This window comes from Leptodactylus fuscus, chromosome 11, assembly GCF_031893055.1.
Source record: "Leptodactylus fuscus isolate aLepFus1 chromosome 11, aLepFus1.hap2, whole genome shotgun sequence".
Lineage (NCBI taxonomy): Eukaryota > Metazoa > Chordata > Amphibia > Anura > Leptodactylidae > Leptodactylus > Leptodactylus fuscus.
In genome coordinates, this window is record NC_134275.1 from 67,601,167 (window position 1) to 67,627,466 (window position 26,300).

A 26,300-nucleotide genomic window follows, 5' to 3' on the forward strand; every position below is an offset into this window, starting at 1 on the left:
CCTGCAGCGCTTTATCACTGCGTTTATGGCCCGTGGGACCTTAGGCCAAGGCTCCACGTAGCGAAACGCTGCTAAAATAAACGCTGCGGGGAAAAAAAACTGCAGAAACGTATTGCTTTTTTTCCGCAGCATTTTTCATTGTGTTGTTGCTGAGTTCTTCACTGCAGATTTTCTTCCCCTGACAACATAAAATTCTTGAGATCAATCTGCTTATACAATAAAAGGTTTAAGATGTTTGAAAATTTTGTTAATAAATTTATTAAAAACTAGCACAAGCTAGAACATCCCAACAATCTCAGAGTTTCTTTTTATTGATAACAGAATGGAAACATCATTTTGCACAGACTAACACATGTAGGGGGCGCAGAAGGGGTCACTGATATCTCTGAGAAAAGTACACGATACCACCAAAGGTGGACTGTTCCTGCTCCATTCAAACATAACAATAGAAAAATAAACTGGGCAAATAAGAAAAAAACAAAACAAACCCCCCCCCCCTTTTTTTTTTTTCAACCCAATAACTTATCCCAAGTATGAAGTTGTAGAATGAAAATTCACATTGTACATAAAATCCATGCACCATGTGGAAGCCTGCATGAGATCCCTGCGTACCAGAGTCCTTATCCCTAGAAGGGTCAGAAGGTCTCAATCTTGTTTTCCTTCACGCCATTGCTGAGAACCTTCATTCCACGCCACATACACAAACATGGCCAAAACCACATGTACAGCGATCACAGCCACAATGGCAGCATAGAAGTAACTATCCTTGTTGGACATCCCATATAGACCTAGAAACAAAAAAGCAGAATACAGAAGGTTCGTCTAAAAAATAGGCAGGCAGGAGATTATGTGGACATTGCATACAGATATTTTTAAAGGGGTAGTCTGGGATAGAAAACTTACTCTTAGATAATCTGCTAGGGTGGTCTTCTATTAGCTAGCCCAGGGGTCAAGAACCTTCGGCACTCCAGATGCTGTGAAACTATAATATGCTTAATACACTTCAATGGGAGTTCCAAGAAGAGCAGAGCAAGTATGCATGCTGGGAGTTGTAGTTTCGGAACAGTTGGAGTGCTGAAGGTTGCCGACCCCTGAGCTAGCCTGAGCGGCATAGGTTGCATAGACATCCATTGACTACAATGAAAACTGCAATATTTCAATCCTCTTGTTGCGAAGCTGCGTGTAAACAGTTTCAGGTGCTGAGAAGTATACTCGAATTTTGTATCAACAGTAACAGGGCTTATATCTTTGGAACGGCTGAATGAATGTGAATAAATGGAACACATTTCAGACACGGTAAGTCATTGGATTTCTTTCTTCTGACAAGTCCTCTTTAAGGTTAAGGCCCCACTGTGAAACGTTGCGGGCAAATTGCGGCATTTCACAGGGCGAAAGCAAATCCCATGCCCACTTTGCAGTAGAAATGGCGGTGTGGACACGCTGTGATTCCCAAAACCGGGGCGGTTTTGGAAATCGCAGCATGTCAATTATACCTACGGAAACGCTGGCGGTCTCCCCATAGGTATAATCGAAACAGAAAGTCTGCAGAGGAAACCTGTGTGAACGCTTTGTCTAAAGTGCTGTGATTTTTCCCAGTGTGGGGCCTAATCCTAAGAGTGGTTACAAACTGCACTGTTTCTTTTTATTTTTTACCTTTTCATTTAAGTATGTCTTTGTAGAATGGGAGGAAATCCACACAAACACGGGGAGAACATACAAACTCCTTGCAGATGTTGCTCCTGGGGAGATTCGATCCCAGGACTCCAGTGCTGCAAGGCTGCAGTGCTAACCACTGAGCCACCATGTTGCCCCCTCACATACTGCACTGTTTGGAGAAATCTCAGAACAACTTTTGATGGAGTTTTATGGGCCAATTTTAGAAAGAAACACTACATGAGACCACCATTATAGAAAAGAGAACGCCAGCTCATCTACATGCACAATTCAGTATTACACCTTATACATAAGGAACTTTTCCCCTGCATGAAACTATGACCTCATTGTAAACATCTGTACATGGTTTTTTGGGAACAAAGTGCCTGGTACCAACATACAGTAGAAGTCAATAAGCGCCATGCAATGGAAATGTGGCTATATGAGTCAGCGTAATACTAGTAGGTCTTTCTTTCTGAGTTGAATCAGTCTAAAACTTACACAAGTAATAGGGTGCAGTGAATTCAGATACAAGGATCGGTAACACCAGCAATTGCTCAACCTCATGTTAATAATTACAATTGCTCCCCTGTCTAATGGAAGTGATTCACTGTCTGTCCTTCAGATGCTGTCAGCAGAATACACATGCTGTTTGTCATTCTGTACTTTGCTCACACGGACAGCCTGTCAATCCAGGCAGCATCACTTGTAAGGAGAAGAACTGGTAACATTACGATTAGTTTCTTATATAAAGTCTAACAAGACATCACATGAAGAGACCATAGTTGTACATGATGCAAATAATGATGTAAATCTCTTCGTGTCACTACTTAGACTGAACCGTCAAGCTGATCCCTGTATTTGTGTCTCAGAAAAGTAATAAGGCTAAAGTAGTAGATTTGATCATATGCCATCTGCACACCTTAAAGGGGCTATGACACTAACAAAAGTCACCCTCTAGCGCCAGGATGGAAGATAAATACCTGTACGGTGGGAGTCTGACCAATGAGACCCCCACTGATCCTGAGAACAGGGGGCTTTCTCCTACGTTGCACATTAAAGGTGTTTTCAGGGCAATTTTTAAAAAATGTCTTTTAGTGCCATTAATGGGTTAATAAATGCACCCATATACCTAAAGCTGTGTTTTGAGTGATTTCTGGGTGTCTGTGAGAGCTCCTGGTATCTCCTGCATTTGTTTACAGGGTTCAACTTCCTGCTATGTCATTTCCACACTAACCCCTATCACCTTACTCCCCCCCTCCATGTCTCTCTAGCTATCCTGCCCTTCACTACTTCTTCAGCCCAACCACCAACCCATATTATATACTTACCTTTCACGCTTCGTCCTGCAAGACGGTTCCTCCTTCTTTACTGATTCTGCAGGCCCATGCTCTTCTCCAGTGCAGCTTTGTTCTCTGCTGCGATGATCCACCTCTACTGTGCATGTATGGGAGCTGTGCAGTGGAGGTGGATTATCAGCAGCAGTACACAGAGCAGCGCTTGACGAAGAGTGGGCGCCCTGCAGAATCAGTAAAAAAGGAGGAGCCGTCTTGCAGGAAGAAGACAAGTAAAATGGGGTGGATGGGGGAGTAGTAGCGATGATCCATTTCCAGAAATGGGGAAACGGATCGTCACCAGACAATCAGAAAGTGTCCCAGGGGAGCCCCGGGGATACAGGTAACTATACATTTTAGATTAATTATGTTATTTAGAATGTAGGAGGGTGTTTAGATTAGTATAGGGTGTTCCTGGTATCCTGGACAATCCCTTTAAGTCTAATTGCAGCCAGGATGTATGTAGGTAACTTGGTGGATGGCGGAATCTGCACTGACAATTATTTCAATGTGAGAACCGGAGATAGCTGAAGTGAGTGGAAGTGTCGTCCACTAAGCGACATGCCTTAGTCTGGCTGTGGGCAGGTTGAATGCACAATGGGGAGAAAACCCCTGTTCTCAGGACTGGTGAGTTACTCAGCATTCAGACCCCTACTGATCAGCTATGTATTCTAACATAACCCCTTTAGGATAAAACTAACACTGATATGTCTGTACTTGGTTCTGATAATTGTTAACATAAAAAAAGATTATAATGTACAAACTGACCTTCAAATACATAAACCTTAGAGGAAAAGTAGAGGCCGATTGGTAGCATAATCATTAAGATGGTGAAGAAGAGGAGGGTCTTCAGGGTGGAAACTAAGGAGCTGTCATTTCTGCAAGGTAAAAGCAAGCAGGGGTAAGAGCCACGTCTTAGCATGAAAACTATACAACGATCATAAACGGTGAAAATATGATTCATAATAGTAATGAGAAAAAGAAAACATAAAAACATAAGACCCTCCCCAAGCAAGACACAATGATAATAACTAACAGGGGATCTGAAAGTTTCCTCATGCATCTTATGAGATGTATTAATAATGTGGACAACTATTTTATGCAACTGCTAGGGTGTGTAGTGTGTGTGTATACAATATATACACTCACACCTCCTGGTCTGCAGCTTATAACCCTCTTCTTTCCATAATTGAGGATTCTGTCTATAGACTTCGTTGCACTGACTGTTCCTCTTCCGTGTTTTAGTTATTTCCTTTTCTTGCCATATTTTGTGATATTTATAGTACCTCTGCTGTGACCAAGTCATTCGCCTTCTCTTATGCCACAATCACACATGCAATTTCAGTAGCATTATTTTGCAATTTTTAGCACCAAGGTCAGGAGTGGATGTAACTGTTCTTTTATTATTATTATTATTTTTTTTAGTGGGGGGGGGGGGGTATATTCTGGACACTATAACCTTTTCATTTTTTCTGTCAATGTAGCTTGAGCGCTTGTTTTTTGCAGGGTATATGTTTCAATGACACCTCCACAAGAGATTGTATGTAGAAGGCTCAGGAGCAGAATCCTCTCCAGAAAAGTTGGGTGTATTAGTACAAACGGCTTGTTTCGAACTCATGGCAGAGCACTGTAGATTCATATTGTTAGGTATACCCTTACGCTTACTATTTACTGGGGTTTAGGTATGACGGTATGCCTTTATATGGATTGTTATTATTGTAATAAAATAATACAGGTATTCCTTCTATATCCATGTTCATACAGGATGATACGACTGTACTTTTTTATGTAGATTGTGAGCCCCTTATAGAAATCACAATGTACATTTTTTCCCTATCAGTAGGTCTTTGTAGAATGGGAGGAAATCCATGCAAACACAGGGAGAACATACAAACTCTTTGCAGATGTTGTTCCTGGCAGGATTTGAATCCTGGACTCCAGCGCTGCAAGGCTGCAGTGCTAACCACTGAGACGATATGACTGTACCTCTTTACTTGTGGTATGTGTTGGTTATTCTATCTATTTTAATATGTATAGGTATGACCCTGATAAATATGTTTAGTAGTGTTTATACTAATACTGCTTGGTTTGTGTGTTTATTTTTGGTGAGTTTGCACACTGACCTATAGTCTGGTTATTAAGCAGCCATGTACTGGTAGGTATTAGCTCTTTAAGGGGTTAAAAGAAATGGAAAATATAAAAGAAGACATTATACTTCTTCCAGGAGGAAGTTGGACTCAAAACTTCATCCAAAACTGAACTTCAAACTGTGAGTTCTATCTATAAACCTTCTACATATGATGGCAAATATTCCAGTTCACTAGACAAATACGTGTCCCCTTATCCTCTAAACAAAGGATTCAGTTACTGGTTTGTATTTTTGGCATTTATGTTCTCTTGACCCCATGACAAACTGGTTCCTACAAAATACACACTGGATTCTACTGGTTATACTGGGTTACTTGTTTATCCCATAACACAGTTATCATTGGGAGAGCAATGGCGGTAAAGGGTTTATTGCCTAAACATTGCAATAAAAACATATGCACTATCTGTACGGCTTGGTTCACACCAGTGTTGTGGCTGCAAACTTAAAAGAATCCATGAGGGGTAGAACAGATCTTTTATACTACTGACTTACAGAAAACAGAAGTATAGACCGGGGCCAAGACAATCCTATTGATTCAAAGAGGGGAAGTACGCAAGGGCATATTGTCAGACATGACATTTTAGGATAGAAGGGGCGGGACGGAATTGATTCTTTGTGAAATGGGAAATTAGTTGTCGCCAGTTCCCTTCTTCTCACTGGTAACACATGCACCCTGGGCCAAATCACATGTGGATTCCCACTCTGGACACCCAGTCTTATAGCATTGGTGACAGGTCGGTGACTTTTAACCCCTTCTAAGCCTTTACCCCTCTGTAATATGTATTAGGCAGCTATATAGACTGATGATCTATGCTTAGTGCAGACATCTAACAGTGATCAGTGGGGACCCCGGACCCAGCATAAGTCATGCAGCTGTATAGACTGATGATCTATGCTTAGTGCAGACATCTAACAGTGATCAGTGGGGACCCCGGACCCAGCATAAGTAATGCAGCTATATAGACTGATGATCTATGCTTAGTGCAGACATCTAACAGTGATCAGTGGGGACCCTGGACCCAGCATAAGTCATGCAGCTGTATAGACTGATGGTCTATGCTTAGTGCAGACATCTAACAGTAATCAGTGGGGACCCCGGACCCAGCATAAGTCATGCAGCTGTATAGACTGATGGTCTATGCTTAGTGCAGACATCTAACAGTAATCAGTGGGAAACCCGGACCCAGCATAAGTCATGCAGCTGTATAGACTGATGGTCTATGCTTAGTGCAGACATCTAACAGTAATCAGTGGGGACCCCGGACCCAGCATAAGTCATGCAGCTGTATAGACTGATGATCTATGCTTAGTGCAGACATCTAACAGTGATCAGTGGGGACCCTGGACCCAGCATAAGTCATGCAGCTGTATAGACTGATGGTCTATGCTTAGTGCAGACATCTAACAGTAATCAGTGGGAAACCCGGACCCAGCATAAGTCATGCAGCTGTATAGACTGATGGTCTATGCTTAGTGCAGACATCTAACAGTAATCAGTGGGGACCCCGGACCCAGCATAAGTCATGCAGCTGTATAGGATGACACAGGTTCTCCATGCAATGCTTATACAATAGTATATATGTACTAAGCTATGAGTGCAGCCACCACGCCATATAATCCTGCACACAGGGCTCTCTACCCCATTCATTCCCTTACCAGCCTTTGCACACAGGAATTACCACACACATTGTCAATAAAGTTTTCCATGTTGAAGCTGCCCGCAGCCACTGACTTACTGCCTGAACTCCGCGGGGGGGATGGGGGCCGCGTTCAGAGCCGCTTTGTCGTATCTGTCCATGTCTCTTCTAAGTCCAGGACGAGCTTCACTTCCTGGCTGAATGAGCTCACGTGATCCTTGTCACATGACCCGTGACGCTACCAGGAGGTGAGGAGGGATTGGCTGGTAACTACAGTCAATGTGACGTCACTGACCGCGGGACCCGCACAGTATACACAGGCTCTGTCATGTGTCTGTCCTAAAGGACCTAGGACGATGACGTCACCATGTGACCAGTCACGTGTGTGGGCGGAGTCAGGAGTAGATCCCTGGGCTGTGGGTGGTTGTAGCGGTGTTAGTGTGTGTCATGCTGTGCAGAGCTGTGTGTGTCACTTGTATCCAGGAAAGCCTCATATGTATGCAGAAAGTGTGGCTGTGTGTGTATGGGCCTGGGTAATCATAATACACATTGCACAATAAAGAATCACACTATATCACTATAATCACACTATATCACAGCCAATGAAAGTGAGTGTGGTGATGTTTTCGCTTGCAATCTTTTGCACCCATTGTATCACACTAGCAACCATTTCCAAGGTGCAATGCGACTACATTTACTTTCATTAGCAGTAGCAAATGCAACGCTACACTGCAATCTTTGGCTGCACAGTGTGTATCATGGCCAAAGTTGTGATGTAGACTTGCGCTAGATTCACACTAGCAATCGAGTGTCCATGGAGACCCTGTCTGCTAAAAAGTGGTTACCTGTGGACACCATAGACTATAATTGGATTCGCTGGTCTATACTGAACACTGGCAGATTTTAGGAGACTCCAACTCAGATGTGAATCCAGACTTGGGGAATATTCACATTACCATTATACAGTGTTGCGCAAAAGTATTGGCACCCCTGCAATTCTGTCAGATACTGTAATACTCATTTTCTTCCAGAAAATGATTGCAATCACAAATTCTTTAATATTATTATCTTCATTTAATTTGTCTTCAATGGAAAACCACAAAAAGAATTGTCAAAAAGCCAAATTGGATATAATTCCACAGCAAACATAAAAAGGGGGTGGACAAAAGTATTGGCACTGTTTGATACATCATGTGATGCTTCTCTAATTTGTGTAATTAACAGCACCTGTTACTTACCTGAGGCACCTAACAGGTGGTGGCAATATCTAAATCACACTTGCTGCCAGTTGAAATGGATTAAAGTTGACTCAACCTCTGTCCTGTGTCCTTGTGTGACCACATTGAGCTTGGAGGAAAGAAAGAAGACCAAAGAACTGTCTGAGGACTTGAGAAGCAAAATTGTGAGGAAGCATGAGCAATCTCAAGGCTACAAGTCCATCTCCATAGACCTGAATGTTCCTGTGTCTACCGTGCGCAGTGTCATCAAGAAGTGTAAAGCCCATGGCACTGTGGCTAACCTCCCTAGATGTGGACGGAAAAGAAAAATTGACGAGAGATTTCAACGCAAGATTGTGCGGATGGTGGATAAAGAACCTCAACTAACATCCAAACAAGTTCCATCTGCCCTGCAGTCCGAGGGTACAACAGTGTCAGCCCGTACTATCCGTCAGCGTCTGAATGAAAAGGGACTGTATGGTAGGAGACCCAGGAAGACCCCACTTCTTACCCAGAGACATAAAAAAGCCAGGCTGGAGTTTGCCAAAACTTACCTGGGAAAGCCAAAAATGCTTTGGAAGAATGTTCTCTGGTCAGATGAGACAAAAGTAGGAAAAGGCATCAACATAGAGAAAATAAAAAAAAAGAGGCCTTCAAAAAAAAGAACACGCTCCCTACAGTCAGACATGGCGGAGGTTCCCTGATCTTTTGGGGTTGCTTTGCTGCCTCTGGCACTGGACTGCTTGACCGTGTGCATGGCATTATGAAGTCTGAAGACTACCAACACATTGTGCAGCATAATGTAGGGCCCAGTGTGAGAAAGCTGGGTCTCCCTCAGAGGTCAGGGGTCTTCCAGCAGGACAATGACCCAAAACACACTTCAGGTCAGCACTAGAAAATGGTTTGAGAGAAAGCACTGGAGACTTGTAAAGTGGCAGCAATGAGTCCAGACCTGAATCCCATAGAACACCTGTGGGGGAGAGATCTCTTGGTGGCAGTTTGGAGAAGGCCCCCTTCACATCTCAGGGGGGACCTGGAGCAGTTTGCCAAAGAAGAATGGTCTAAAATTCCAGCAGAGCCTTGTAAGAAACTCATTGATGGTTACCGGAAGCGGTTGTGCGCAGTTATTTTGTCTAAAGGTTGTGCTACCAAGTATTACACATTCCAGGAAATAAAAAATGAAGATCCAGCGTGTCCGTAAAAAATTCTTTCTTACTTTATTAAGTGGCTCGTAGCCATATTAAAATTTGGTCACAGACATGGATGGTATAGTACAAGGCAAAGATGGAAACAGCACTAAAATCGACTTTAGGCTGAGGGGGCCAATACTTTTCTTCGGCCCATTTTTGGAGTTTTGTGTACAATGATCAATGATTTGACTTTTTTTTCATTCTCTTTTGTGTTTTTTCATTGCAAGCAAAATACATAAAAAAAACTACACAAGCTACGTGCCAAAAGGCAGTGTCTCCTTAAAGGGATTCAATCATTAGAATTTCCTTTTTTAACTAAATACATGTCGGAATAGTCTTAATAGGCTATTCTTCTCTTACCTTTCTTTTCTGATCCGCGCCGCCGTTCCTGAGAAATTTCTTCTTTCTTCCATATGTAAATGAGTTTTCAGAAAGCATAGGAGGCGTTCCCCTGCTCCGAAAGGTCTACAGTGTCGCCGCTGTCTTCTTCTCTAGACTGCCTCTTTGCCTGGTCATCAGCCGCAACGTCAGCCAAAAGCGCTGACTGCGCATTGTCCATCGGCCATTTTTTCATGTAAGAGGCCAAAGGAAAATGGCAGACGGACATGTTCAGTCAGCGCTTTTGGTTGAAGATGTGGCCAATGACCCGGTGAAAAGGCGGTCCGGAGAAGAAGACAGAGGCGGTGCAGATCAGAATAATAAAGGTAAGGGAGCCTTCACATGGAGTTACGCTGCACTCATTCTGATCGTAAAAACACGTTCAGAATGAGTGTGTAAAAGCAGCTCTGATCATACTGTACATGCGTTCCCCATTGAAATCAATGGGAGGCTTTTTTCCCTATTGCTTTTAATGTATTACGCGCGTATCACATTGAAAGCAATAGGGAAAAAAGCCTCCCATTGATTTCAATGGGGAGTGCACGTATGCCGGCTCCCATTCAAGTCAATGGGAGCTGCTTCTTACACGCTCATTCTGAACGTGTTTTTACGATCAGAATGAGCGCAGCGTAACTCCATGTGAAGGCTCCCTTAGAGATGAATAGCCATTCTGACATGTACCGTATTTTTCGGACTATAAGACGAACTGGACTATAAGACGCACCTAGGTTTTAGAGGAGGAAAACAGGGAAAAAAAATTTTGAAGCAAAAAATGGTAAAATATTTAATATATGGGAGTTGTAGTTTTGCAACAGCTGCAAGGCCACATTGACAGGTGACCCTGCAGCTGTACGGGGAAGCATAGAGTGTTTTTTTTTGCGGGGCCAGAAGTACTTTTTAGTTATACCATTTTGGGGAATATCTATTGCTTAGATCACCTTGTATTGAAAAAAACCCGGTGGTTTATGACATATGATTTTCTACTTTTATATATATATATTCTAGGGACAGGAGGTGATTTAGAACTTTTATTTATTTCATATTTTTATTATATATTTTTAAAGCTTTTTTTTTTTTTACTATTTTATTCCCCCCGGGGGCTTGAACCTGTGGTCACTTGATTGCAAGTCCCATAGACGGCAATACAAGTGTATTGCCGTCTATGGGACATTCTGTCTATTAGTATTACGGCTGGTCATAGAGACCAGCCGCAATACTAATATAGCAGTGACAGGCCCGGGAGCCTCATTAGGCTCCCGGCTGTCACCCGAACAGGTCGGCTCCTGCGATATCGCCGCGCAGGAGCCGGCCTGCAACTCTACAGGTACGGGGCCGGTGGGGACCGGCCCCAGGGGAGAAGAGGCCGCCGATACTGACTACTGACCCGGCATCCGCTGTACTAGAGAGGCGGATGCCGGGGAGGGATAGACGCCAGCACAGGTGCCGGGGCCTGAGACATCGCTGCGCTCCACTGTCCTGCATGAAGCCAGCAGCGGCGGGGGTACGGAGGAGCGGAATAGCATCGCCCCTGCCGCTGCTGGCTTCATGCAGGGCAGAGGAGCGCAGCGATGTTTCAGGGCCCGGCGTCTATCACTTGCTGGCTTCCGCCTCTCTCTTAGTCAAAAAAGGGATTCTAATGATAGTATCCCTTTAAGGAGGTAATTTAATTACCTCTTCTGATCCATTCTCTTCACACAAAAATCCGTCCACCCTTTCAAAAGATTTGCATCTTTTTATTTTTTCATAGAAAGACATAAGGTCACCACCCACTTGGAGAATCAGAGCTAGTTTGCACATAATCTTCCAGGGGCCAAATCTTTTGAATGGGAGGACGGAAACACCAAACTTCTCAGGGGCACGGCGAGAATCAAATGATGTATTTCATTTAGCATTTTCTACTTGGTGATAGAACCTCTTTAAACTTGTCAGATTAGATTTTAAAAGTATCAAGAAAAATAGAAAAACATGTCAAGCACAATAGAGAAATCTGAATAATATGTGTGCTAATAGTATTGTGATGTACTGTCAGTATCTGAAATCAGACTTCTATAGTGCTGCAGCCACGGGCTAAATGAGTCTTTCTGTTCTGTTAGGGAGCAGAAGAAAGCCATATTACAACTACATGGATTACAGTTTTATAAGGGGGATATATATAAATATATCGATATATTTATCTCTGTATAGCTCTATATACAATATCTATCTATCTATCTATCTATCTATCTATCTATCTATCTATCTATCTATCTATCCATCCATCCATCCATCCATCCATCCATCCATCCATCCATCCATCCATCTATCTATCTATCTATCTGTCTATCTTTCTGTAACAAAGGTTAACATGATTCAAAACACATTGGCAACACTGTGGCGTTGTGTCTGAACTCTTTCTATGGGTTTTCAATGGCTTTTGTTGTCTTCTGACATAGCATGACATGGTACAGAAAGTTGTCACCCTGCAGAAAGTCAAGTTAAACAGTGATATATATATATATATATATATATATATATATATATATATATATATACTGTTTATATATGTACTTACAAACTGATTATTGACAATTGAAGTGGTGAAGATACAAAACACAGCGCAGATTTTTTTCTTATCCAGTCACCTTAGGCCAGGGGTGCCTAATACGTCGATCGCGATCTACCGGTTGATGGCAATGGACGTATGGGTCGATCGCGGGATGCAGCCAGGCATCCCCGCTGTCTGCTTCTTCACAGCACAGGCTGAGAGTTATCTCTGGACACTGGCAGGCTGGACCGCCTGCCAGTGTCCGTAGATGATTCTCAGCCTGTGCTGTGAACAAGCACTAGCAGGCCGCTCTTAGGGATGGAGGGGGCCGGGGTGCTGCTTCTTCACAGCGCAGGCTGAAAGTCATCTACGGACACTGCCGCTTTCCCAGCCTTCCACTGTCCAGAGATAACGCTCAGCCTGCGCTGTGAAGAAGCAAACAGCGGGGATGCCTGGGCGGCCACGCCCACGCCCACATGCCCAGCCCCGCCCATAGACACATCCCGCCCACAGGCCAGTCCCGGCCCCGCCCACAAGAAGTGGGTAGTCGATTTTAGGGCTTGGCCATTTAAAGAAGTAGCTCACATGCTGAGAAAGTGTGAGCACCCCTGCCTTAGGCAGTGGAGAGGCTAGGTTTACCCCTGGATAAACGACAGGTTATCCTGAATTTTTTCCCAAAAACCTATATATCAGTTTGCTCAACCCCCTCCTGCTATATAACATTCTGCCTGCAGATTGGATAGCATGTTCGATGCGACCGGCTCCTTTTAACTTTTTTTTTTCCCTCTGAAGTCAGACACATATTTAGCGTGCTCGCTGTATAATTATCAGATATACTACATGTATTGTACAAATGTAATCATGCTTTCCCTTGGTTAGGCAGGTTTTATACTTGACTGCACTCTGTGTGTGTGGGGAGACCACTTGGCCGTGCTACATCTCTGTCTCTACAACACATAATACAAAACACATAGAAGTGTTTAGGATCCCATTTAATAATAATAATAATAATAATACATTTTATTTATATAGCGCCAACATATTCCGCAGCGCTGTACATTTAACATAGGGGCTCATGCTGTGCAAGGTGCATCTTGCTAGACCAGTTTGAAGCTTTCGTCTCAGCACTCATTGATTGATAGAATTCTGGGGCAGATAGCTTAGTAAATCTCACCCATTCTTTTTATATAACCTCAGTTCCAATCCCAAGCAGGACTACCGAGTCGTAGTCATGAAGATGGAATGAATTTTGGCTAGAGTCAAAGAAGGGCATGTGAGGTTACCTGTGACGTCCTGGAGGCTCTTCCTAAGGCCACGGATTGGCCTCAGCGGTCATGTGTGCCAGGGACTTCCGCCAGTCACATGACACAGCTGAGGACCGGAAGGGAGTGTATAATTTACATATAAAGTCAATGATACATTTGCTTTCATTACAGATTACTTTATGTATGTTTGTCAGGCTCGGTTCACATCTGCACCCGGTCTTCATACAGGCATTCTGTTCACCTCTCCGCATGAAAAATGTGGAGAGAAAAGTGCTGTAAGTGGTGTTTTTTTTTCTATGCATTTTTCACCCTTTTTGGAGGGCAAGCCAAACGGAAACCACACGGACCCCATCATAGTCTATGGGGTCCGCGTGTTTCCTAAGGTAACCGCTTTTTTATGCAGATTAGGTTTCCATTCGGGGGCTCAGCATGGGGACCCCCCAAACAGAAACAGAAACCACATTAAAAACCCCGTGTGCAGATGTGAACCAAGCCTAGGAGAATAAATGTGTGTTTCACAGAGCTTTCTCGATGGGTAATTTAACTCTAATAAAATAACATGCTTTGTAGCATACTTAGCATTAAAATGCCCTAAATTTCAGGTATAACTAATGCCGGTGTGAGTTCTAGCAAATCTGAGAGGCTACGGCATCCTCACCATGGCTTGCATTGATTTCCATCCACTTTTCTAAGAGGTAGCGAGCAGGTTGGAAAATGGAGAGAAAGTGGTGCATTTTGGCGCCTGCAATCTTGTTGCAAAAATATGTTACTTTTGTGCAATAAAATTGTCATGTCTATTTTACTGAATTCCCCACATTATGTTCAAATATCTGGATGAAATGGAGCTGCATGCTGAGATACTTCGTCCACTGAAATTCAGGACCTGATAGAAGGAACTTGATGAATCCTGTACTAGTGTGGCATGTGCCATTGTGTCTATCATGTGTGAGAAAGCGACAGGCAGGGTGTTGGAATCATGCTATATCTAACCCCAGGTTTATAACTTATGTGTGCCGCAGGGCGGGTCTTGAATAGGCCTCAGCTGCACGTGTGAGTCCATAAAAGGCTGCAGATCCTGCACTCTAGTGCAGATCCTGGGAGTGAGAGGAGGCGTCTGGGTCTGTCCTGAGTCCAGTGAGACCATATTGGTCATGTTTTGTTCGTGTGGCTGGTTTTAATCCACACTTATAGTTAGATTAACATTTATGTTTAGTTAGTCACTCAGACAAGCAGGATTTTGTTTTGTGTTTGCCTGAAGTTAAAGGGGTTTTCTAGCAAGATTTTTATTTTTTTCTAAAGGTCTGTTAGTGCTAGTTAGGCCAGGTTCACATCTGCGCCCGGTCTCCACTTTCAGTTTCCGTCTTCTGCCAACAGAAGACAGGAACCCGGCAGACTGTGAGCATCTTTGTGGTCTCCGCGGCAATACCGCTTTTTTTTTTACCCGGACACAAAGTCCTGCATGTACAACTTTGCGTCCGCTTAAAAAAAATGATTTCGCCATGGAAACCGTAAAATGCTCATGGGCACTCATGGGTGGACACTTTGCAAACCCATTCAAATGAATGGGTTTGAAAAATGTCTGCCGGTTTCCGTCTCCTCTCCGTTTTTTTGCAGAAGACAGTAATTGAATGCGGAGAGCGGGGCACAGATGTGAACCTGCCCTAATGGGTTAATAAGTACACCTATATACCTTTAGCAGGGTGTGGAGTGATTTCTGGGTGTCTCTGGTTGCTGCTGCATCCTCTGCCTTTGTTTACTTGGGGTCATTCCATATCAAGTGATCCAAATATGAATATTTTTTTTTACCTGACATCTTTAGTTTTTTTTTTATTTTTATGAAGTCCAACTTAAGTTAATTACAAATTAAAAGTTTTGAATTTTTTTCTTCATCCGTTAATTTTTTACAGACTTCTGAAGTTTTGAAAAAGTGCAAATTTTGGCCTGGTATGGCTGCACATTTTTACCATATCTTCGGCTAGAATTAACATGAAGAGGTGGGAGAGGCATAATTTTTCTCAGAACGGTACCGGCTCTGATTTGATATGTCACAAGACTAGGTTTCTTTATATTTTGTTCAAAATTTCGATGCGCAATTGTGAAAAAAAAACGTATGTTTTAAAATTGTGAAAAAATGCATCTGTGTTCCTTGTGTTCTTTCTTGGTTATACTTGTACAGGGTTTCAACTTGGGACTAAATTGGGATCAATTTTATTTTTTTATTTTTTTTTTAAAGCCTTGAATCATCAGATTTTATGTTTGTGTGAGCTTCTTCCTTTTTTCTTTTCAAATTACAACTTGCTGAATTCAATATTTATATACAACAATAAAGAAACATAAAAAACAAATCCTGTAAGTGCCAGAATAAATACATCTTATCATCATAAAACAACTTGTTCAGCATTTTCAACCTGAATGCATTGAACAAACCAAAAGAAAAAAAGGTGATCATATCCTCAAGTGGGATTGTCTAAATACAGTTTCATCCTAATTATGTTAACAAGATTAAAAGAACCAATGTTTTTAACATTGATTTCAATTTTTTTTATTATATCACTAAAGATGTCATTTATTAAGAAGAATAGTACAGTAGTTACATCCTCATTCTATAAACTATGAACTAATCAAACAAGTAATAGGATGTTTTTTTTAAAATACTCTTGTGACATATCTGGTGAAAGCCTGGACAGTTCTGAGTAGAATGGTGGTTCTAGCCTGAGTTATGAGGAGAAATGTAAAGGCAGGCAACACAGAAATTCACATTTTTACTGAACTTTGAAAATCAAATAAAAATAAAAAAAAAATTCTAGATTTTTTTTCTTCACATTTTGCATTCCCCCTACGCCCAAACAGCAGCACAAGATGGGATATTCCTGCCTCTGTGTACTGTTAGGACAGGTGGAACTTTTATTAAACTAACAAGTTGCCCTCCCATAAAGGCCCAGGAGACCTCCCCCTCCCTGTGTTTTTTTCTGTCCTGTTACCAGGACAGGTGGAGGGAGAGGTCTCCTCTCCCATCTGAATTGGGTGGGCCTCCGCTCCCCCTTGGGACTTACCTGGGGGTAGTGGGGGTCACCTTCTTAGGGAGTGCAGCCTCTGGTCCCGCGTTGTCGGCGCCATTCTGCTCTCCGGCGCCGCTCCCAGCCGCCTAGGAACATAGTTTCCTTTGGGCGGAGGGGGGAACCTGCCGGCGCCTCTGTTGTTCCGGCCGCGGACACTGTGTGTGCGCCGCGGCCTTCCGGCTCTATCGCGCAGGCGCGGGAGCCACTTTGCGCATGCGCGCGGGTCCCGTTTCGTGGCCCGTACCGCGCATGCGCGGCCCTCCGTCCGGCGCATGCGTACCAGCGAGCCGAGGCGCCGGACGGAGATTTCTTTAATTACAGGTAGGGGCTTGTGAGGGGAAAGGTTTTCCCCACCTAGGGAAGCCAGAAAGGCTTTCCTTTTTTGGCTAAGGTTGCCCAGTGTGCCCCCTGAGTTATTTGATTAGGCTGAGGTGGTTGGGGGCGTGGTCAAGGTTAGCCCCCCCCCCCCCCCCCCGCCCTATTTAAAGCTGCTGGCCCAATTTAGTTTGCCTGTCAGCTCTTGCTAACAGGTTGCTACTGCTTGGGCAACCAGAAGGCAGCTAAGCAAAACCTTTGTGAAAGGATTTCTGAAAAGATTAAGGTGATGTATTCCCCCTAGTGGGGCCTCAGGGTAAAGCTCAAGTTAAGGTAAGAGATTAATTGATTATATATCTCTCCTTAGATGTCGTCTTCCTCCTCTGTACCTGAAAACCCTAAGAGGAAGGCTACCGCCAAGCGACGCCACCTAGCCTGCATTAAGTGCGAGGTGCCCCTTCCGGACGGCTATGCATACCGGTGCTGCCGTGGGCCCCCGTCAGAGTACACGTCCGTCCGAGATGTTGTTGGCTGGGTGAGGGAGTTTGTGGAGGAGTCAATGAGGGAGATGAGTTTCTATCTCCCAATTATCAAAAAAACCTCGTTTGGAGTCATCCCCTCCTTCTCTCCCCCCTATGGAAACTCTACAGATCCTAGATGAGATCTCCTCTGAAGAGGACATCTTGGAACCAGTTAAACCGGTCTTTGCTGTAGAGAGGATGCCCAAAATGCTAAAAATTGTACGGGCCAAGGAAGTGGGAGAGCCTACTGAGGAGACTCCATCTACCTCCCTTAAGTCTTTCCAGGCCAACTCGGAAATGGTTAAGAGGATGGAAGCGGAATGGAGGTTTCCGGAACGTCCATTTAACGCTTCCAGGCGTTTCAGGGCACTGTTTCCCCTAGCAGAAGCCCAGTCCAGCTCTTGGGGCCCTCCGCCTAAGGTAGATATAGCGGTCTCTAAGCTATCTAAGCGCACCGTGGTACCAGCGGAGGATGGTTCGAACCTCCAGGATGTGATGGACCGCAGGGCGGAGGGGTCCCTTAGGCGCATCTATGCCTCCTCTGCAGCGCAGGCCTCAGTAGGCATTGCGGCCAGTGAGGTAGTCACCAGGCTACGGGCTGAGGTCTCAAACCTTGAGAGAGACATCGACTCAGGTGTCCACAGAGACGATCTGCTGACAGCCATGACAAGTATTACTCTAATGTCTGACTACCTCTCTGAGGCGGCTTTCTACCAGGTCAAGCTGGCAGCTAGGGCTATGGCTTTGTCAACTGCCGCGAGGCGTCCCCTCTGGCTCAAACCCTGGAGGGCAGACAATGCCTCAAAGTTTAATTTGTGCGCCTTACCATTTGAGCCGGGCAGATTATTCGGTAGTGAGCTCGACCGCATAATGGAGGGGCTGGCCGACTCGAAGGGCAAAAGCCTCCCCCAGTCTGCAGGGTCTAGGCAACGGTCCTTTCGGGGCTATGTGGCCTCCAGAGGCTTGTCAAGAGGCCAATTTCGGAGGCGCCCAGGCGGCCAATCAAGAGGCGGTCGAGGTTCCGCCCGTGGTGGTGAAAAAAGATCCACCTTCTGACTATCACGATCCCCTCGCATGCAGGGCCGCAGTGGGGGGTCGCCTCTTTTTACATCTAGCCGCCTGGCATCAATACATCCAAGACCCATGGGTTCTCCAGCTTATACAGGATGGCTACAGAATAAGTTTTCTTTCCTCCCCCTCCAGACAAATACAGGAGGACCCGCCCTCTTCAGGGCACCAAGCAGCTTCATCTTCAGAGATCCGTGTGGGAGTATGTGGACAAGGCTGCATTGGAACCAGTCCCTCTAGACGAGCAGGGTCAAGGCGTCTACTCGCCCGTGTTTTTGGTGCCAAAGTCGACTGGAGGGTGGCGCATGATTATCGACCTAAGGTATGTAAATCAATTCATCCGCAAGGTCCGGTTCCGTATGGAGACCATAAGGTCGGTTCTCCCCTTTCTGCAGCCAGGAGATCTATTCGTCACCTTGGATCTGAGGGACGCATACCTCCACATTCCCATCTATGCTCCACACAGGAAGTATTTAAGAATTGCCATACATCTAGACGGAAGATTACATCACTTCCAGTTTACGGCTCTCCCGTTCGGTATATCTTCGGCCCCCCACACCTTCACAAAGGTAGTGGCTCCGGTCGTAGCCGCCCTGCGCCTCCAGGGGATATTTATTGTCCCGTATTTAGACGACTGGCTATTAAAAGCCCAGTCAAGGGAGGCTCTCGCCACACAGTTGGGTACCACAGTGGCATTCATAAGCAAGCTGGGCTGGCTAGTAAACTGGCAGAAGTCAGTAGTGGTTCCATGAACCCGGATTCAGTTCCTGGGCTTCAATTTGGATTCTCTCAGTATGACGATCTCCCTGCCCTCTCCTCGAAAGGAGAAGATTGGTCGAGCGGTCCACCACCTATCCCGAACCAGGAAGGTTACAATCAGGACAGCTATGAAGGTCCTAGGACTTATGTCCGCGGCCATCGAGGCAGTTCCCTGGGCACTGTGGCATATGCGCCCTTTACAGCTCGAGATCCTGAGAGAATGGAACCACAGTCCTTCTGGACTTCAGAAGCCTATCCAGTTATCCATCAGTACCCGTCGATCACTGGAATGGTGGTCCCAACTCAGAGACGGGAGGTCCACGGTCCAGACTTCCTGGACCCTGTTGACCACAGATGCCTCCCTCACAGGTTGGGAAGTGCATCTGGGGGAGACCCTGATAAGAGGAACCTGGAGCCAAGAGGAGAGGACTCGCTCCTCCAACTGGCGAGAGCTTACCGCAATATATCTGGCACTTCGGAAGCTGACTCCCCATGTGCAGGGGAAGGCGGTCAGAGTGAGAACAGACAATATAACGGCCGTGCAATATGTCAACAAACAGGGAGGCACCAGGTCTCCCTCCCTGATGCGGGTGACCAACCAGATCTTTTCCTGGGCAGAAAGGTTGTCAGCGGTGCACATCAAGGGCCATCTCAATGTCCTGGCGGATCAGCTAAGCAGGGGCCTAGTAACAACAGCCGAGTGGTCTCTGAGCCAGGAAATCTTCCAACAACTCACCAGGATGTGGGGTCTCCCCGAGGTGGATCTGATGGCCACCCAACACAACGCCAAGGTGGGAGTCTTTTGCTCCCTGTATCGGGACGGCAATCCCTTGGCGATCGATGCCCTGTCAATACCCTGGAGCTTCAAACTAGTATACGTTTTTCCTCTGATTCCGATGATTCCCAGGGTATTGGCAAAACTCAGGCAGGACCAGACGTTGGCCATTGTCATCATGCCGTTCTGGCCGAAAAGGGCATGGTTTACCCACCTCATGTTAATGAGTCGAGGGACCTACTGGAGGCTTCCGCGTGTCCAAAACCTGGTAACTCTAAACAGTCAGCTCTGCCAGGATCTGGACAGGTTCAACCTCACTGCCTGGAGGTTGACCGCACCGTACGTGGAGACAGAGGATTGTCCCAGGCCGTCTTAAGGACATTAGCCCACTCTAGAGCAGATTTAACCAATCGCAGTTACCAGAGGATTGCTCAGGTATTTATGGACTGGGGGGCCAGAAGGCAATGCGATACATCATCCATTGAGGCAGTCCTGGAATTCTTACAGGAAGGATTGGACAAGGGTTTGTCCCCAGCCACCCTAAGGGTGCATGTCTCGGCACTATCCGCTCTATTAGGGACCAGATTGTCGCAGAATCCTCTCATAAGGCAATTCCAAAGAGGGGCCTCTAGGCTCCGACCCCCGGTACGGCCCCCGGCTCCCCAATGGGACCTAGCTGCGGTCCTACAAGGGCTATGTGCCCCGCCATTTGAACCCCTGACAGAGGTAGAGTTCAAATACCTCTCATGGAAGGTAACCTTTCTGCTGGCAATCACATCGGCCAAGCGAGTAGGGGAGCTTCAGGCCCTGGCGGCCTCGGAACCATATACAACCTTCTTTCCGGACAGAGTCCAGCTCAGATTTATCCAAGGATTTCTGCCAAAGGTTCCCACGATGGAAAATATTAACCATACAATAACCTTACCAACATTTTTCCCCTCTCCCTCCTCCGAATGGGAGGAGAGAATGCACAACCTGGACCTTGTGCGAACACTGCGGATTTATCTAGATCGGACACGCCCATTCCGCAGAGCAGATAACTTGCTCATTAATTTTTTGGGTCACAATAGGGGAAGTAAGGCATCTAAACCCACACTATCGAGGTGGATTAAAGAAGCTATTTCAGGGGCCCTGCAGGCACAAGGTCTGCCGGTCCCGGAATTTTTGCGGGCCCATGCTACTAGGGCAGTAGCCGCGTCTTGGGCAGAGAGACAATCTCTCTCGGTGGACCAAATCTGTGTGGCTGCATCTTGGTCTTCACATTTAACCTTTGCAAGCCACTACAGACTGGACTTGCACACCACCAAAGCAAAATCCTTTGGTTACTCGATCCTGTCTTCAGCTTGCCAGGATCGCCCTCCCTAGAAGGGGTATTACTCGTTAAATCCCCATCTTGTGCTGCTGTTTGGGCGTAGGGGGAATGGAAGATTATGTAGATAATCTGTTTTCCCTTAGCCCAAACAGCAGCACAAAGCTCCCTCCCTTTGACTTATGTTGGTTATACACGGCTATATTCTGTATGATGCTTGGAGACTAACACAGGGAGGGGGAGGTCTCCTGGGCCTTTATGGGAGGGCAACTTGTTAGTTTAATAAAAGTTCCACCTGTCCTAACAGTACACAGGGGCAGGAATACCCCATCTTGTGCTGCTGTTTGGGCTAAGGGAAAACAGATTATCTACATAATCTTCCATTCTCTGACACACTACTACCAAATAAAATCTCAAAAGAATTAAAAATATAGAGGTTCATTGGTTCACTTGACATGGAATGACCCCTTGGTGTAATTTTCTGCTGTGCAGCTGCCACACTAGTTTCCTCTCTCTCAGTCCCCCCTCGTCTTTCACTCTGCTACAAAACCCTCCCTGTCTCTCTAAGGGCTCGTTCACATCTGCGCCCGGTCTCCGTTCTGCAGGTTTCCGTTTCCTGCACAAAACAGGGGCAGGAGACGGAAACCTGCAGGACTTTTTCATACCCATTCATTTTAATGGGTTTGAAAGCTGTCCGGCCGTGAGCGGCAGTGAGCGTTTTATGCTCTCCGCCGCAAAACCGTTTTTTTAAATCCGGACACAGAGTTGGACATGCAGTACTCTGTGTCCGGTTTAAAAATTCCGGTTTCGCGGCAGAGAGCATAAAACGCTCACCGCCGCTCATGGCCGGACCCAGTCTGTGGTTTCCGTCTTCTTGCATGCAGAAGACGGAAACCACAGAACGGAGACCCGGACACAGGTGTGAACCTAATGTAAGCCTTACGATCCTGCCCAATACTAGCCCCTCCCGCTCACCCTGTCTCACGATGCCTAGCGATCCCGCCCATTACTGGCCCCTCCCATCCTCCCCCATCTGTATATCCTAGCGATCCCATCCATTACTAGCCCTTCCCGCCCTCCCCCATCTCCCACCCTTCCCCCCATTCCCTAGCTAACCTATTCCGCCAATACTAGAAGACAGGAAGAGGGGAGGAGCCATCCCTTGGACACAGGAAATATTGGTGAGGATTGATGGGGATAGGGGAGGGGGAAGAGTAATGGTGACGTTTCGTTACCGAAGCAGTGAAACAGAATGTCACTGAAATTGTCCCTGGGGTGGTCACATGACCGCTCCAGGAATATGGGTAATTATAATTTTTTTAATTGAACTAAATTAGAAGTTAGGTGGGGGGATGGGGGGGAGATTAGTTTAGGGGTTCATTCTCACTTTATCCTGCTTCTACCAAGCAAGAGGTGACTTGTTATTTTTGTGTCTCCAATAGTGAAGCAGAGCAATGGAAATAAGATTTATAGATAGCTGGAAATTATGCTACTGCCAATGATAACTGCACATTACAGCCACGTATCGTGCGGTTTGTTGTTTTGTATTCATTGTGAGTTATTTCAGAATGAAAAAACGTTCAGTTTTGCTATTTCCCTCTCTTGTTTTTACACAATTTATAAGATATCAGTAGTTCTAAAAGCAGCTTCTCTCCACTCCTGTAATATATCGAAGATCTAGTGATATGCAGTGATTATAAGGTAAAGGGAGAATAGATGAATTGGATAAAAAAAATTCTATTTCTTTATGTAAATACGTGACTTTTTGCACTATTAGAATAATGATTTCCTTTTCAATATTCCATATTTTCTCACCAGTAGAGGGCACTGTTTGTCAGTACAGTTGCACAGTTGGATGATCTGCGGTGAGAATTCGACTAGATGATTTTAGACATGTAAACAGATTATGTACTAAGGTACGGAAGCGTCATTTGGTAGAAATGTCATTCCGTCATTGCGTGTAGAATAAATGAGTCTCTGAGTTAATCGGTGAGCTGGAAATAAAAATGTGGTGATCCGAAAAAGCTGTGAAATTTTTCTTAATTAAGAAATTTTCAATTAAAAATCTCTGTTTGTATTCCTGTGTGTTAGCTCTTCTTCTGAGCACTAGCAATGTCTAGATGAGCATTAGGCAAAGTGGAAATTACACATCGCTTAACTGCCTAAGTGCCATAATATCGTAGGATTTTAAAGCAATTAGATAGAAGGTCTAAATCCAGAATCCAAAATCCAGAATGACCACCTTGGGCAGAGCGGACCGCTGCGAGACGTGCAGGAAGAGAGGGGATGTGGTGATGATGTCACTGGGATGTTGAGCCATGCCGACTCCAGTGCCGTGGCCAGCTGCGCTAGGTTACATGGTTGAGCTTCCATGGCGCGAACAACCCGATCGAGGTGGTCCCAACTTGGGTTCAAGTCCGGGGAATTTGCTGGCTATGGGAATACGGTAAACTCATCCTGGTGCTCCTGGAACCACGCACGTACACTGCGAGCTTTATGACACATCACATTGTCCTGCTGGTAGATGCCATCATCCTGAGGAAAAACATTTCACATGTAGGGGTGAACATGGTCCGCAAGGATAGATGCATACTTGTGTTGATCCATTGTTCCTACCACAATGATGAGTGCCCCAGATGGCTGATGACACGTGCCTTCTGCCATTGGTTATTTAACGTTGACGTCAAGAGTAGGTGGTGGTCACATTAATATGACTGGACTGTGTATATACTGAAGATAGTTCTTAGTGACAATGGCTGTACATTTGGGGTTATTGCGCTGCTGCTGCAGAATAAATTTGGAACCAGTCAGACGTCTCCTTGATAGTATTTAATAATAGATAATGATCAGTCTGTATTTCCATGTCCAGCAGTGCCATCAGCTCAGAACTGGCAGATACAAGTAGAACCCAGGTACATTCATCTACTGTTTGGAAGAGGCTGGAAAGAAATGGTCTCCATGAAAGAATTTTGACCAAAAGGACATACGTTTGAATGGGAAACAAAGCCAAGCGACTCTACTATGCATGCAACATAATGCAATTTGTTCACCCAAAGCCTGTAGAAAGTTACAATACTGAGTGTCTGCAGGCAACAGCGAAGTATAGTGGACACTCATTGCAAATTTGGGATGTTGTTTCAGCAAATAGATTTGGGGATTTGGTTTAGATGAATGGTATCCTCAGTGCTGAGAAATACAGGCAAATACTTATCCATCATGTAATACCATCAATGAGGCATCCTATTGGCTCCAAATTTATTCTGCAGGAGGACAACAACCTCAAAACATATGGCGAATGTCACGAAGAGCTATCTTCAGTATAAACATGTAAAATAATTCCTGGGAGTGATGATACGGTCCCCACAAAGCTTAGATCTCAACATCATCCAGTCTGTCTGGGATTACATGTAGAGAGAGATGGATTGGAGCAAGCCAACATCCACATAAGATCTGTGCTTAGGTCTCCAAGATGTTTGGAACAACCTCCCTGCCAAGTTCCTTCAAAAACCGTCTGTTCCTAGAAGTGTTCCTAGAGGGATTGATGCTAATGTCAAAGGTCGGTAACACCAAATTTTGATGTAATTTACATTTCTCTTTTTTCATTCATTAAATTTTATAAATTAAATTCTATTTTTGAAGGCATTCTTACTTTGTTGAATTTTTTTTTACACCTGCCCAACAAACTTTGGCAAGTACTAATACTGAATACACTTTCAGGTATACTGTAGATAGAAGAGAATAAGTCATCTTATTTTACCCCATGTTCTAAATTATTATTCAAATTGGATTTAAGTTTCAAAAAAAAAAAAAAATAATAATATATATATATATATATATATATATATATATATATATACATTTTTTTTTTAAATTAAACTCAATAAGAAATTTGGGAAAGAAAAAGGATCTCACTGCTGCTGAAAAGCTTCAAATAGTGCAATACTGTGTACAAGATATGAAATCATTCCGTTATGTTAGATATGTCAGTAGATTTGTGGCTAATTAAAAGCACAGATGGGTTTGTGCAGATAAAGGCATAATGATGAAGGTTTCTGCCAGACAGTCAAATTCATCAGATTGAGAGAGCCGTTAATAAAATACCATCACAAAGCCACAAACAGGTGTTTGAAGCTGCTGGTGCTTCTGGAGTTCCACAAAACACAAGGTGTAGGATCCATAGGAGACTTACAGTTGTGCATAAAGCTACTATATGGCCACCCCTAAACAGTGCTCACAAGCAGAAATGGTTGCAATGGGCACAGGTATACATGAAGACTGTCCCTTCCTGTTTGCCGGTCCTGTCCTAAGCAATAGGCAACAGCTGGTCAACAAGCCCCTCCTATATATGTGACAACACAGAAAGCAGACAAGACAAACAACAACAACAAAGGGAGGCCTGGTAATAATCGAGCAATGCAGTACATAATCAAAATCCAAGAGAATAGTCAAAGAGTAAGCCAGAGGTCAAGAATAAGAATACAAGTAACAAAAAGCATGCTCAAGGCATTAGCAAGCACCAATGTGAATGTAAGCAAACAAATAGCAAGAAAGAACCTGCCCCAGATCTGATAATAAGATAGGCTATGAATCACACAGGCAAGGCTAATATTAACTAATAGAGGGGCAGAGGGAAACCAAGGCGAAGGAGAAGGGTGTGGTGGTAAATCAATTACAGAGGTGAAGGAATAGGACAGAGTTCAGACAGAGAAACCAAAATCCTAAGCAAGAAATCAAAACTAAACACACCTCCTGCACCACAGCGTGCGAGCGGAAGGCGCTGAAGTTCGAATGGGTGTGGATGTAACAAATGCCAGGAACACTGGTTGGTCCAGTTGAATGGGGGATGATTGTTGGATGGCCACCATGCCCCAACAAGGCTGTGACATGAGCAAGTGGGTGGAGTCATGTTTTGAGTTGGAATCTTGGAAAGAGTTCTAGTAGGCAAAGTACATAGAGTTTCTGACTGACCACCTTCTTCTATGGTACAAAAAGAAGAATCGCGCCTTCAGTAGCAAAATCATCTTCATGTAGGGTAATGCATCTCATGCATCAAATATGGACGTAAAAGGAGAGAAACTCATAATGTGGCCACCATACTCCCCTGACCTCAACCCTATTAAGAATTTTAGGAAAATCAGTGAAAAATA

The 26,300-nt window shown here is 44.7% G+C and overlaps 1 protein-coding gene across 1 annotated transcript; it reads right to left on the reverse strand.

Annotated features, from left to right (window-relative positions):
• Nucleotides 1-284: 284 nt before the first annotated feature.
• VMA21 (vacuolar ATPase assembly factor VMA21) lies at nt 285-7,061 on the reverse strand. The gene is made up of 3 exons (XM_075260460.1): nt 6,873-7,061; nt 3,756-3,865; nt 285-788 (listed from the first exon to the last, which is right to left on the reverse strand). The coding sequence occupies exons 1-3, from the start codon at nt 6,932-6,934 to the stop codon at nt 646-648; spliced, it is 315 nt and encodes a 104-aa protein (XP_075116561.1). The 5' UTR covers nt 6,935-7,061; the 3' UTR covers nt 285-645.
• Between the last annotated feature and the right edge of the window lie 19,239 nt (nt 7,062-26,300).